This window comes from Ranitomeya variabilis, chromosome 3 (genome assembly GCF_051348905.1).
Source record: "Ranitomeya variabilis isolate aRanVar5 chromosome 3, aRanVar5.hap1, whole genome shotgun sequence".
Classification (NCBI taxonomy): Eukaryota; Metazoa; Chordata; class Amphibia; order Anura; family Dendrobatidae; genus Ranitomeya; species Ranitomeya variabilis.
The window spans coordinates 264,123,618-264,137,547 of NC_135234.1; the positions used below are offsets into that span (position 1 = coordinate 264,123,618).

Consider the following 13,930-nt stretch of genomic DNA (forward strand, 5'->3'; position numbering starts at 1 on the left):
AAAGAGACTGACAGACAGATGGATCTCTGTGCTGATATATGTGGATGATATTTTAGATTGTTTTGAAAAAGAAAGGGATGAAACGGATATAGTGAAAACTTTGGATCAACACTTCGAGATCAAAGATCTAGGAAATGTGAAACAGTACCTAGGAATACAGATAGAAAGAGAAGACGACAGGAGTTTACTTCTTAATCAAAATCACATGATTCAAGACATAATCAAAACATTTGGATTGAAAGATGAAAAACCAGTAAAATCTCCAATGGAAACCAACTATCTGAAGGAAATAAATAGGGAACAGAATCTGTTACCGAATAATGAACAATACAGAAAGGCAATGGGAAAATTATTATATCTTGCGACTGTTATAAAGCCAGACATTGCTGCAGCAGTGGGAATTTTGAGCAGGAAGGTGTCAAAGCCTAACAAAATGAATTGGAATGCAGTGAAGAGATTAATCCATGATTTGCAAGGGACTAGCAGGGTTAAACTGAATCTACCTGCAAGTGAGAAATGCATCTTAGCTGGATACGTTGATGCAGACTTGGCTGGAGATCCAATTGACAGGAAATCTACCAGTGGCTATCTTATTCTTGCTCTCAGGCGGACCAATTAGTTGGACTAGTAAGAAATAATCTATAGTAACACTGTCATCAACGGAAGCAGAATATGTCTCCGCAGCACACAACAGTCAATAAGTTCTATGGTTAAGACAACTACTAACAAACTTAGGACAACAACAATTGGGACCAACCCTCAAACTATTACCCCACTGGCCACTGCTACAGGGCAGGTGGGAAGAGCAAGGCTAAGTGCCAGAATTGGCGCATCTTAGAGTTTCGCCATTTCTGGGGTGGCTGTGAGCTGGTGTTTGTAGCCGGGCAGTGCAATATCCATGGTCCCTTCCTAGACTATTAATATCAGCTCGCAGTCTGTCTGCCTAGCCTTTGCTGGTTATTAATTATAGAGGGACCCCACATCATTTTTGGGGGGGTCCCCCTATTTTAATGGCCAGTAAAGGTCAAGTATACAGCTGTGAGCTGATAGTAATAGCCTGGGAAGCTCCATGGGTAATACCCCCTTTTCAGGCTATAAACAACAGCCCTCAGTTGCTGGCTTTCCCTCTGCTGGTTTGGAAAATTGCATGGGAAAGCCCACACCATTTTTTTTTTTTTAATTTTTTAGTAGAAAAAAATATTTTTTTAGTAAAAAAAAAGGAAATGACATTGCATATTCCTGTGTGGCCGATGTCACACTTGCGAGTGTGATGTGAGAAACTTGCACAAATCTCTCGCACCAACATCTGACACTCAGGACCAGAGTGTGCGGCTGCATGTATTTGTATGTTGATGTGAGACACTCGCGTGAGTGTCTCACATCACACACGCAAGCTTGAGACCGGCCTGTCATGTACTTCTGGATGTGACACAAGATTCAACATATGTTAATTAGTACACTTGCGTAGTAAGCTGCGTTCCCGCAGTTATTAGGCATGTGACTAATAATTAGATGCGGTTTTACAGCAGCTAATGATAGTCTATGGGAAATTTGCGCTGCAGGGACTGAGCATCTCTGCATCATAAATAGACATGCTGCAGTCTATAAAGATGCACATGTCTGGTTACGCACGTCTGCCGCCTGCATCTTTGAACGCATAGTGGAGATGAAATCCCATCAACTATGCTGTGGCATCTGTCCACTGCGGGTTGGACACTGCAGATGTATGCAGCACTCAACCTGCAGCATGTACTGACTGTGTGCACGTACCCTATCTGCAAACAGGAAGTCACTTTTTTTTCTTTCCCATAAGCCAACTTTCAATAAGCTTTATTTCAAGTGACAAAAAATGCATGCAATGTAATAACGCATGCAGAAAAAACGCATAAAAAAACGCATGCAAAAAACGCATCAAAAGCGCAGGTGACCTGCCAGTGACCTCAGATGCAGATTTCACCTGCGTCAAATCCTGAGCAAATACTGAGCCATTCCTGACTGTGGAAACACACCCTTATACTGTTTGGAGGGCTTGTGGGGGGCGTTTTACTGTATGCACGCACTTATACATTGTGGATTTTTGTTTGAGGTTAATCATGTTGTGTGGGGGCCATTATGCTGTTTGGAGGGCTAGTACTGGGCATTATACAGTATAGGGGGTTCGTTTGGGCCATTTTACTGTGACTAAGGTTGGGTTGGGTTGGGCCATTATACTGTATGTAGGGCCATTGAGCTATATGGAGGGCTGTGTGAAGTCCATCATATTGTGTGAGAGGATTATTTTGGGGTCACAGTTGGGGCATCATACTGTGTTGGGGTAACCATACTTTGCAGGGAGGGCTACAAAGTAAGATATCCTCTTATGTGACCCTGCTTAGTACTTATTTTAGGGGGAAGGGGGCAATTAGAACTTCTCCTATAGGGCTCCATGATATCTATGTACGTTCCTGGCTATTGTAGTGCCATTTCTTTGAACCCACATGGAAATAGTGCAATTTCTGTGCTCGCTAAATGGTAACTGCATCTTTTGTGCACTCATCCTGTAGTAGTTTCCCCTCCCCATTGTAATAGTTCCACCTCTGTGCCATCCCACTATATTGGTTCCCCCAAATGGTGACAATTCCATTTCTGTGCCTGTACATGGTAATAATGACCCCTTTGTGCCATCACACAGTAACTATTGCCTCCAGGCTCCACACAATATTTTTCATACTTTGTTCTCTCGTATGGAATAATGTGCCTTATTTGTGCCCCCACCTAGCAATATTCCCCCATTAGAATGCATAGCAATAATCCTTCATTTATACCCTTACAAATATTCTCCTATATGCACCTAGTCCCCATTTGCACATATAATAATATTCCCAAATGAATGCCCCACTTAGCAATATTCCCCTCACTTACAGTCTTTCATTTGTACTTGCAATTAGCAATGTCCCCATTTGTACCTCACTCACTAATATTCCCACATGAATGCCTCACTTAGCAATATTCCTTACTTTTTCCTTACATGTATTGTCTCATTTGTACTTGCAATTAGCAATAGTCCCCATTTGTACCTCACTTAATAATATTCCCACATGAATGCCCCTACTTTGTAACATTTCCATATTTGCATCTTCACTTAGTAATATTCTCCCATTTCCGTGCCCATTTAGTAAAATTCTCTCAATTCCATCCTTAATTAGTAATATTCCCCCTCTCAGCCCCTACGTAGTTACTGTACATTTTCAATCTGTGCCCCCACTTAGAAATATCTCCCAAACAACATACCTCATACTTGTGGCAATACAAAAAAACCTAACCATTACACTCACCTAACTCCACTCCCAGGAAGCAGTGATGTCTCCCTTTTCCTGCTCCATGTAGTCAGCACAGGCAGCGTGGTAACTAAATATTGCCATCAGCTCCAAGCATAGACTTTAAGACTTCTATCTTTCTACTCCCGGTGCAGGAAACGTGATGAAGTGACATAACACACTGCCTGGCATCAGAACACATCATACCTCTGGTGGGCTGCATCTATGTAGGGCTGTATATCTCGCCATAGATAGTGCTGGACTCCTTAGCGCCCCCTTCCAAATGTGTCCAGGGCACATGACCCCCTAGATAAGCCACTGCCCAAGAAGTCATATGATGACAGGAGTCACTCCTATTAGTTTTCTTAGCCCTCATGGTCATGGTATTTGAGGCATTTCATCGATGATGAGCAATTCATGAAAATTTGTGAGTGTAAACAGACTTTAAGTCTACCATGATTTCAACTTTATATTACATGCAAGTATTAACACAATGATTATATCAGCAAACAATTTTTAAGTGAAAACTGTTTTCCAGATTGTCAGAAGCGCAAGTTGATGCTTTGTATATCTTGCTACATGCATATAAATATCATTGTCTTGCTATTAATTTATTGGTTTCAAGAGAAAATGCTGACTGCCTACCCATGTTCAGGGAAGAACATCTCTATTTGGGTCATATTACATTATATTGATGATCTATCTTTATATATGCAAGTACAAAGAATTGAGATTGTAATTATAGTTTTGACACAAATGTATGAGGACTAGTGTTGAGCATTCCGATACCGCAAGTATCGGGTATCGGCCGATATTTGCTGTATCGGAATTCCGATACCGAGTTCCGATATTTTTGTGATATCGGAAATCGGAATCGGAAGTTCCCAGTGTATGGTTCCCAGGGTCTGGAGGAGAGGAGACTCTCCTTCAGGCCCTGGGATCCATATTCATGTAAAAAATAAAGAATTCAAATAAAAAATATGGATATACTCACCCCTCCGGCAGACCCTAGACCTTAGCGATGTAACCGGCAGCCTCCGTTCCTAAGAATGCAGTGAGTATAGGACCTGCGATGATGTCGCGGCTTGTGATTGGTCGCGTGAGCGGTCACATGAGCGGTCACGCGACCAATCACAAGCCGCGACGTCATCGAAGGTCTTTCACTCTGCATTCTTGGGAACGGAGGCTGCCGGTTACATCGCTAAGGTCCAGGGGCCGCCGGAGGGGTGAGTATATCCATATTTTTTATTTTAATTCTTTATTTTTTACATGAATATGGATCCCAGGGCCTGAAGGAGAATTTCCTCTCCTTCAGACCCTGGGAACCATCCAGGATACCTTCCGATATTTGTGTCCCATTGACTTGTATTGGTATCGGGTATCGGTATCGGCAAGATCCGATATTTTGCCGGTATCGGCCAATCCAATCCGATACCGATACTTTCGAATATCGGAAGGTATCGCTCAACACTAATGAGGATGTTTATTTTTTTCAACAGATCAATAACTAAGAAAAACACCAAAGTGTCTCTGCTGTTTTAAACAATTACTTAATTTAAGGAATTTATTGTCCGCCCACTATAATCAATAGATATGATTAATTGCATGGATCGCGACTTGTTTACAGCGATAAGCAATCAAGGACACGGCTATACTGCCAAGTGATTACAACTGCCAATGTAGCATGACTAATAGGAGCTAAGGTGATGCAGATGGAAGATTCACTGGCAGGATATAAATCACAAGCAAGGGAATAATTATTGGAAATATTATTTTTATGTATTATATCTAAAATAAACAATTTATGAGACTCTAAAAGAATTTATCACAGTTTATGCAAAAATGATTGGAGTGGTTACAAAATATCAAAACGTTTTGTCGGCGCCAGCTGACTTTTATTTGAGTAGCATTGCACAGTTCAGTCCAAGTCTGTCTATGTACAGTATGTCAGATTCTTATGCAAAGTTCTTTAATTAACAAAACTGAACAATATTAATAGTTCATAAATCTAAGTCTAAGATCTAACGATTGCCAGCACCCCCCTCAACTATGAACGCACTGCTTTCAACTTGAGGCAACTACTTGCAATATGAGCTTTAGGCCATGTTCACATGTTCAATATTTGGTCAGTATTTTACCTCAGTAGTTGTCATCCAAAACCAGGAGTGGAACAATCAGAGGAAAAGTATAATAAAAACGTGTCACCACTTCTGGATTTATCACCCACTCCTGGTTTACAAATACTGATGTAAATGCTAACCAAATACTGAACAAGTGAACAGGGCCTTAAACGGAATCTATCACCAGGTTATTGTAGCTGCATAATTTAGTGGCAGAGACCCTGATTCCAGTGATGCATCACTTTCTGGGCTGCATGTTGCATTTTTTATAAAATCGCTAATTATCTGCTGCAGATCTACCAGTTACCTGAATCCAGAAACCACCTGAGCACTAAGCGGAGGAGGACATGACTTTGATAGGGGTGGACCTTTAACTCCTGCAGCTTTGTTTGTACAGCGGTGTAGATTTTAAGCAAGAGTGATGTTTTTTTTAAAGGAAGGAGCACAGTATGTCTGTGCCTGGTGTGTTACTGTAAAGAGGGTGGGGCTTATATATAGATGAGGTAACTCTGTCTTTCTCTCTCCCACTTTCTCTCACCGGATGAACTGGAGGAACATCACCCATCCTCCCGCCCTGTTATAATCACTGTTCGAAAATGTTTTATTATTGCTTGTATAAAGATGAATGCTTTATTGTATTTTTTGAATTTGCCATTGTATATCTTGTGCCACATCCAATTTTATCATGGCTATAAAGAGTTAACATTAGCATTAACCTTCTAAGCCCAAGGGAAGGGAGATCTTTCAGCCATGGTTCCCTAGAGGACTCCTCCACAGGGGTTTTTTCCTCTCCTGTAGGAAGACTCTTTGTGAGTCAGAGGTTTGATAAGCTTAGTCCCCTTAATGCTTTTGCAGGGACTTCTAGTTTATAAGTTTACAAAAATGATTTATTAAAAAAAAAAAAAAGAAGGTGTCAAATATGACTTGGAATTTGCAACCCATCACAGCTTTGCGGTTTAGGAGTCAGGTGGAAGTATAAGGACAAGTTAAAGTGGACTCATTTTAACTGATAGAGTATGTAAAACCTCATGGTGGTGAACAGGCTCGGTTTTGGTGGCCAGCCTCAAGGATGTTGTAATGGTAATGTGGAACCCCAGGAGTTCGGGTACTACAGTGGTGCTGCCTTCTTCTCAGGGAGGGTAATGCCATGCCTGGAGACCTGGAGACAGCAGGGACCACTTTGGCAGGTAATCTTACATTCAACACATTCTGACTCCAGGCCAGAAGGGGAGCTCTAAACCCGGTTTTAAGGGGAACTTTCCTATATACATCCTGGACTGGAGGAGTTAGACAGTTGGTAGCAGACAGTGAAAGAGCACAGAAGTCAAGAGCTAGAGGAGGGCTGTGACTGGGCCCCTCTAAGCAGAGTGCCGAAACCGGACACTGGGAGCCCGAGGCTGTGTGGAACTGCAAGTCCCACAGCAGAACCGGAGGGCAGGAAACTGAAAGGGGCTTGCGCACATAATACCTGAGGTACAGCAGCATTCCAGAACCCGGAGTCACCGTGTAAAGAGACCCAGAGAAATGGCTCAAGTTGCCTACCGTGCAGGTACAATCCTAGGACAGGAGAGCAAAAGAACCTTGTTAGGCAACCACAGGCAGCAAGGGACTAGAAACCAGCGCATAGGGGAAGGCTCTCAAACTGACCTGGCAAAGGGATTACCACTTGCTTTCAGGCTGCCTGGACTCCATCAACAACTGTTGCCGGTACCCTGGACTGAGGCTGACTACTAGATCAGTAAACCAGGTAAAGACTGCAACCCTGTGTCCTCCATTTATTTGCCGGCATTCACGATCCCTGCCAAACACACTGGGAGCCCTGGGGACCCTGCTTCACATGTGGGAAGCGTCACGATCTTTGCTGCAGTAACATCGTCCCGGATGACACTTTTAAGCAGCATCGGTCCCCTCTGACCGAGAACCACAGGTGGCATCACGAACACAAACTTTATTAAAACCCTTTAAAGACCTTTTCCCTTTTATGTGGGTGCCCAGGGCCATGGACCGGATCGCTGCCACCGTGACCACCCCTTTAATTGTGACCGGACCCAGTACCGAGTACCCCAGGCCCTGGTGGGCGACTCAGTAATGTCAATCGGGACAGGCACAGTTGTTAAGCACAAGAGTGAGGATAATAGGGTCATTGGTGCCCTGAAAGTTTACTGGCTCTACTTGAAAGGCAAGCCAGTGCGTGCCGCCCCCTTTGGCTGTCTGTCCTGGGGCTGGATGTCAGACAGCTGGGGGCATCACAGTACTTGTGAATCCCAATGTACTAGCACTTCACCTGACTACTACTGTGATTGTTTTAATCCTGTGATTTTTAGTTCTGAAAAATACATGTTTAATAGCAATAATATCATAAGAAACTACAGGAAAATACATGCTAAAAAATACACAGCTGGTAACACTAGTGGTATAAGGCCTCTTTCAGACGTCAGTGTGTCCGGTACGTGTAGTGACAGTTTTCACGTCCGGTACGTGTAGTGACAGTGAATGGGTCTGTGCTCATGTCAGTGTGTTTCCACTGACCATGTGTCCGTGGGCAAAATACATTGACAAGTCAATTTTTTACCAGCAGCATATAGGCTAATTTTATATACCTAAGGTAGACTATTCCTCAGAATAATGGCTGCTCTCCATACATTGTGTTCACATTGCTATTGAAAATGTCAATTTGTTTCCCTATTTCATAATATGGGATATAGAAACTAATATTGTTGCAGTGATAGTTCTTTTTCTTTCAGCCTGCACATCTGATATTTTACTGATTTTTGTTCTTCGTTTGCCAAAAGATTCAGAATTTATGTGTTTATAAAAATGGAAATCCAATTTTTTTTTGAGTAATGGACATGTGCTGTTCTTCAAAACTGTCCAGTACCTTTGCTTAGATTAATATAATCATTTATAAAGATAATAATGGTATTGTGAAAGATAGATCTGTTTCCAATAACCGGTGTAGAGACAGCAGATTCCTAGAGGCGGCCATATTCAGAGCTTCTGTATTGCATGAGCTTATTATAATAGTGACTGATGTATAAACATATACTTTTCTCTGTCTCTTTCCAGAAATTAATGGCACTGAGCTTTGCCCACTACCTTTCGCTCCAGTTGAATTCCTGTCATCGGATTATTCCTTCATCCCACATCTGCGATACCTGAGACTGGATGGAAACCAGCTGAAGCCCCCCATACCACTCGATGTTATTATGTGCTTCCGGCTCTTACAGTCTGTGGTCATCTAAGTGGCACAGCCAAGAACATGAATCTCATGTACTAACTAACACACCTATGGATCATAGCATCATAGTATTGGTTTGATCTGCAATGTCCATCTAATACATTCGCATTATTTTCTCATGCTCTGATATCACTACCATGATGCACAGTCTAACAAGTGTCATATTATTTAATACTTTATAATATAATCAACATCAAAATACAATCTGCCAAACATAGTACTATGGCCTGAGCAGTGTTCATTTATGATGGGAAGATGGATGGACACGATAGGCAGTATTATTGCAGGGCAAGGCTGGGTTCTCATCTGTGTTGGACCCTCAAGGCTCCATCACAAATTCCCTTATTTTTACCAGAATAAAAAGAGCAGCTAGTTTTCCAGGAAGACTCCGTAGACTATGGTGGAAACCTGACTTACCCCATTGTAGGATCCACCTAGCGGTCTGTCCATTGACGATTAAGAACCCAGTGGGGTTTTAGAACGGGCTAACCTCTTCCAGATTTCAACGGATAAGAAGTAGATTGACCATCACTCATGAATGTAGATTTTATTGATTTTTTAAAACATTTCTGATCCAAATTTGAACACTTCTCGTGGTTGCATTGCAATATAGTAATATTTTATGTCAATTAAAATGGCACAATGTGTAGGGATCATAGAAGTGTTGTTCAAAGGGTAACATCACATAAAAGAAGGCCAGTAGCTCGACGGTATAGAAAAGTAGTGGACAAGACTAACACAGACAGAAGATGGCCCCTATGCAATAACAATATATGGGCTTTTTGCTGTCCAATAACCCATCATAATTCACAATTCCACCTGATTTGGAGGTGGTAGTAGCACCTCTTACCTCTTGGTCCCCTGTGTGGCTGCGCAAGCTGCACCAATGGTATGTCCAGTACTGGCATGAATTCTCTTTGTTCATAATACAGAACTGAAAGATGGATTTTCTAACACTCACTTGAATCTAGCCTTTAGAAAATATATATAAATGATTTTGCCATCGGCTACAGCAGCATCTGCTCTCTGAATTATAAGAGTCTTATATTGCAAATGCTATTACTTAAAAGAGACATTCCCCATATAAAAAAATAAATAAACATTGTAATTTACTAATTTTAATTTTTTTTGTTTCACCCCTCTGCTGGACTCCAGCTCCCAACACTGCCATAATGCATCTAAAATTGTGACTTGTCAACAATGATGTTATAATATTCTACATTTATATGCTAAATGTTATATGCTATATAGGCAAGGGGGGGACACTGACAGCTTGAGGCCCTTGTGCAAGAAATGTGTCTGGGCCCCCTCCTTTTATGGCGACAAAGCTACGTGTATATATATATATATATATATATATATATATACTAGATGGTGGCCCGATTCTAACGCATCGGGTATTCTAGAATATTTATAGTAGTATATAGCACAGCCCACATAGTATATAGCACAGCCCACGTAGTATATAACACAGCCCACACAGTATATAACAAAGCCCACATAGTATATAACACAGCCCATGTAGTATATAACACAGCCCACGTAGTATATAGTATAGAATATAGTATAGTATATAGTATAACACAGCCCACGTAGTATATAACACAGCCCACGTAGTATATAACACAGTCCACGTAGTATATAACACAGCCACGTAGTATATAGCACAGCCACATAGTATATTGCCCAGCCACGCAGTATATTGCACAGCCACGTACTATGTAGCACATCCCACGTAGTATATAGCACAGAGACGTAGTATATAACACAGGCCACGCAGAATATAACACAGCCCACGCAGTATATAACACAGCCCACGTAGTATATAGCAATGTGGGCACCATATCCCTGTTAAAAAAAGACTTTAAATAAAAAATAGTTATATAATCACATTCCGGCGGCCCCTGGATCCAGGCCAGGCATTTAGCGATGCTCCGGTCTCAAGAATGCATTGCGGCAATAACACGTGATGATGTAGCGGTCTCGCGAGACCACTACGTCATCTCCGGTCATTGCCGAAATGCATTCTTGGGACCGAGGCATCGCGAGGAACGGGAAAGGCGAGAATATTTATTTATTATTTTGAACATTAAAAAGTTTTTACTATTGATGCTGCTTAGGCAACATCAATAGTAAAAAGTTGGTCACACAGGGTTAATAGCAGCATTAATGGACTGCGTTACACCGCGTTATGCCACGGTGTTTAGCAGTCCGTTTAATGGACTGCTATAACCCTATGTGGCCACTGACTGGAGGGGAATATGGAAGGGGCACTGACTGGAGGGGAGTAGGGAGGGGCCAACTTGTGGCCGGACTGTGCCTGTTGCTGATTGGTCACGACCAATCAGCGACCCGGGATTTCCGTGACAGACAGACGGAACTACCCCTTAGACAATTATATATATATATAGACATATCTATCTATCTATCTATCTATCTATCTATCTATCTATCTATCTATCTATCTATATATATATAAAGAGTTTTTGGCAAAGCCAGCTTACCGCTTTGAAGAAACAGGAATACATCCAACCTGTGGTTACAGTTCGCACGGAAAAGGATTGGGACAAATCCACACATGTAAAGAAAAAACTTTTTGTTTCTCCAGCGATCAGTCCAATGATAGAGTAAAATATACCTTTTATTTATCCATTAAAAAGTTCCAGATTTCTTCAGTTACGATATTGCATACATTCAATCCCTTATGAACAACATGTTTTGACACCACATGTGTCTTCCTCCAGGTCCAGGTAGGGGCCAATTCGCGGCTGGACTGTGCCTGTTGCTGAATGGTCTCGGCCACTTGGCCATGAGCAATCAGCGACCCGGGATTTCCGCGACAGACAGATGGAAGTACCCCTTAGACAATTATAGATATTTATATATACTGTATATATATATATATATACATATACAGCCACACACATACATGTATATATAACGTAGTCTCCTTTATTATGTATATTGATTGCTCCCTGCCCCCTGCACACGAGGGCAATCTGGCCAGTGGCCCCTCAGGGCAGGAGAAACAGGTTAGATTGCCCTCAGTGTTAGCTGCACGGTGCAGCTGCTCAGCTGCACATGCGGTATGTCCGCTCCTGCTATATGCTATATGCAAGACAATTGCAGCATCAAAATATGCTTTATCTGCACAACATTATGCATTTGGGAGGTGACTGCCTGTAGTCTTTTTTATGTGAAGGAGGAGAAAATTAAAGTCAAGGATATGAATAAAGGAATTGCTAGGATTTGTGGAAAGTTTTCTTAATTTAGCTGTACATTAACAACACTGCACTTACAGTAGACATTGATAGTCTTCCATGTGTATGTCATATATGTGGACCACTGATGAAATGTTGAAGGTCTAAGATAAAAATAACATGGAATGAGCCACTTAAAGTCTTGTTTCCCATTATACTGATATTAACTATTCTTTTATTTAGGATAGGTTATCACTATCAGATCTGTTGTGGTCTGATAACTGCTACCCTTCCTCCCCATCCCCCATTCAGCTGCTAGCTCAAGTAAACTGATCTGAATGGATTTGATTTGAATGGAGCTTGATCTACAGTGTCCAGCAGTGACCACTTACCAGTATGGTGGGGCTGTGATTTTTGGCTCTGTACAGTATTTACATGCGATTTGAGATACTAGCAGCAGATCGGTGTGGTTGCCGAGTATCAGACTGCCATCAATATGATACTTATTATGATTAGGGTTGAGCGAAACGGGTCGGCCATTTTCAGAAGTCGCCGACTTTTGGCAAAGTCGGGTTTCATGAAACCCGACCCGACCCCTGTGTGGGGTCGGCCATGAGGTCGGCAATCTTCTGAATCTGGTATCGGAATTCCGATACCGAGTTCCGATATGTTTGCGATATCGGAAATCGGTATCGGAATCCATATTTAAGTGTAAAATATAGAATCAAAATAAAAAATATTGATATACTCACCCTCGGACGCGCCCTGGTACTAACTGGCAGCCTTCCTTCCTAAGAATGAGCGCGTGAATGACCTGCGGTGACGTCGCGGCTTGTGATTGGTAGCCTGAGCGGTCACATGGGCGGCCGCAACCAATCACAAGCCGTGACGTCATCTAAGGCCCTTCACGCGCTCATTCTTAGGAAGGAAGGCTGCCAGAAAGAAGCCGAGGGTGAGTATATTCCTATTAGGTATATACTCACCCTCGTACGCGCCCTGTTTCTTTCCGGCAGCCTTCCTTCTTAAGAATGAGCGCGTGAAGGGCCTTAGATGACGTCACGGCTTGTGATTGGTCGCGGCCGCCCATGTGACCGCTCACGCGACCAATCACAAGCCGTGACGTCACCGCAGGTCATTCACGCGCTCATTCTTAGGAAGGAAGGCTGCCAGTTAGTACCAGGGAGCGTCCGAGGGTGAGTATATCAATATTTTTTATTTTGATTCTTTATTTTACACATTAATATGGATCCCAGGGCCTGAAGGAGAGTTTCCTCTCCTTCAGACCCTGGGAACCATAGTATCCCATTGCACTGCATTGGGTTTCGTGTTTCGGCCGACCCCGACCCCGACTTTTTTATAGGATCGGCCGATTTCACTCGACCCGACTTTTGAGAAAGTCGGGTTTCGTGAAACCCGACCCGATCCTATAAAAGTAAAAGTCGCTCAACCCTAATTATGATGACTTACCCTATAGAAAAGGACCTCAATATTAGTGTAGTGGAAACCCCTTTAATTATCTAATAAAATAGTTTCTGACCATGGAAAGGTGCTTCAGTTCATGGTTAGCACATAAAACAGCTCTTGGCTACTGTGGAGGCATAAGAGAGTATACAGACAACACAACAGGGGCTCGCAGCTGCTTTTTTCTGTGAGGTAACACATTTCACTGTCTGTTTTCTCACAGGAGCAAGGGTTTTTGTAGCGTCTCCAGCCCTCTGAGCTCATCATAAATTAATTCACTGATATAAGCACTTCAGCGGTCACTGAGCTCATATATCACTGACTTGATCTATGATGAGCTCAGAGAGCTGTGGACACAGCAAAAACACTTCTGAAAAAAACAGGAAGGGAAATATACTACCTCACAAAAATGCAGCTCCTGCTGTTTTGTCTGTATACTCTCTTTTACTTTCTCCCCTGATCAGGAGCTGTGGTATGTGCTGACCATAAACTGGAGCAGCTCTGCGTGGTCAGACACAGCAAATAAGAGACACACTTATAACATTATCTCTGGACAGGAACATTTTTAACACATCCAACTGTGGAAATTATTATTATTCCAAGATCTACTAATTA

At 42.3% G+C, this 13,930-nt stretch overlaps 1 protein-coding gene across 1 annotated transcript in view; it reads left to right on the forward strand.

Annotated features, from left to right (window-relative positions):
* PRELP (proline and arginine rich end leucine rich repeat protein) overlaps nt 1-12,563 on the forward strand; it is a 210,793-nt gene extending 198,230 nt beyond the window's left edge. Inside the window, exon 3 of the mRNA XM_077295429.1 lies at nt 8,483-12,563. Within this exon, the coding sequence (XP_077151544.1) occupies nt 8,483-8,658 (176 nt within the window). The 3' untranslated portion in view covers nt 8,659-12,563. The remainder of the gene's footprint in view (nt 1-8,482) is intronic.
* The last annotated feature ends 1,367 nt before the right edge of the window (nt 12,564-13,930 follow it).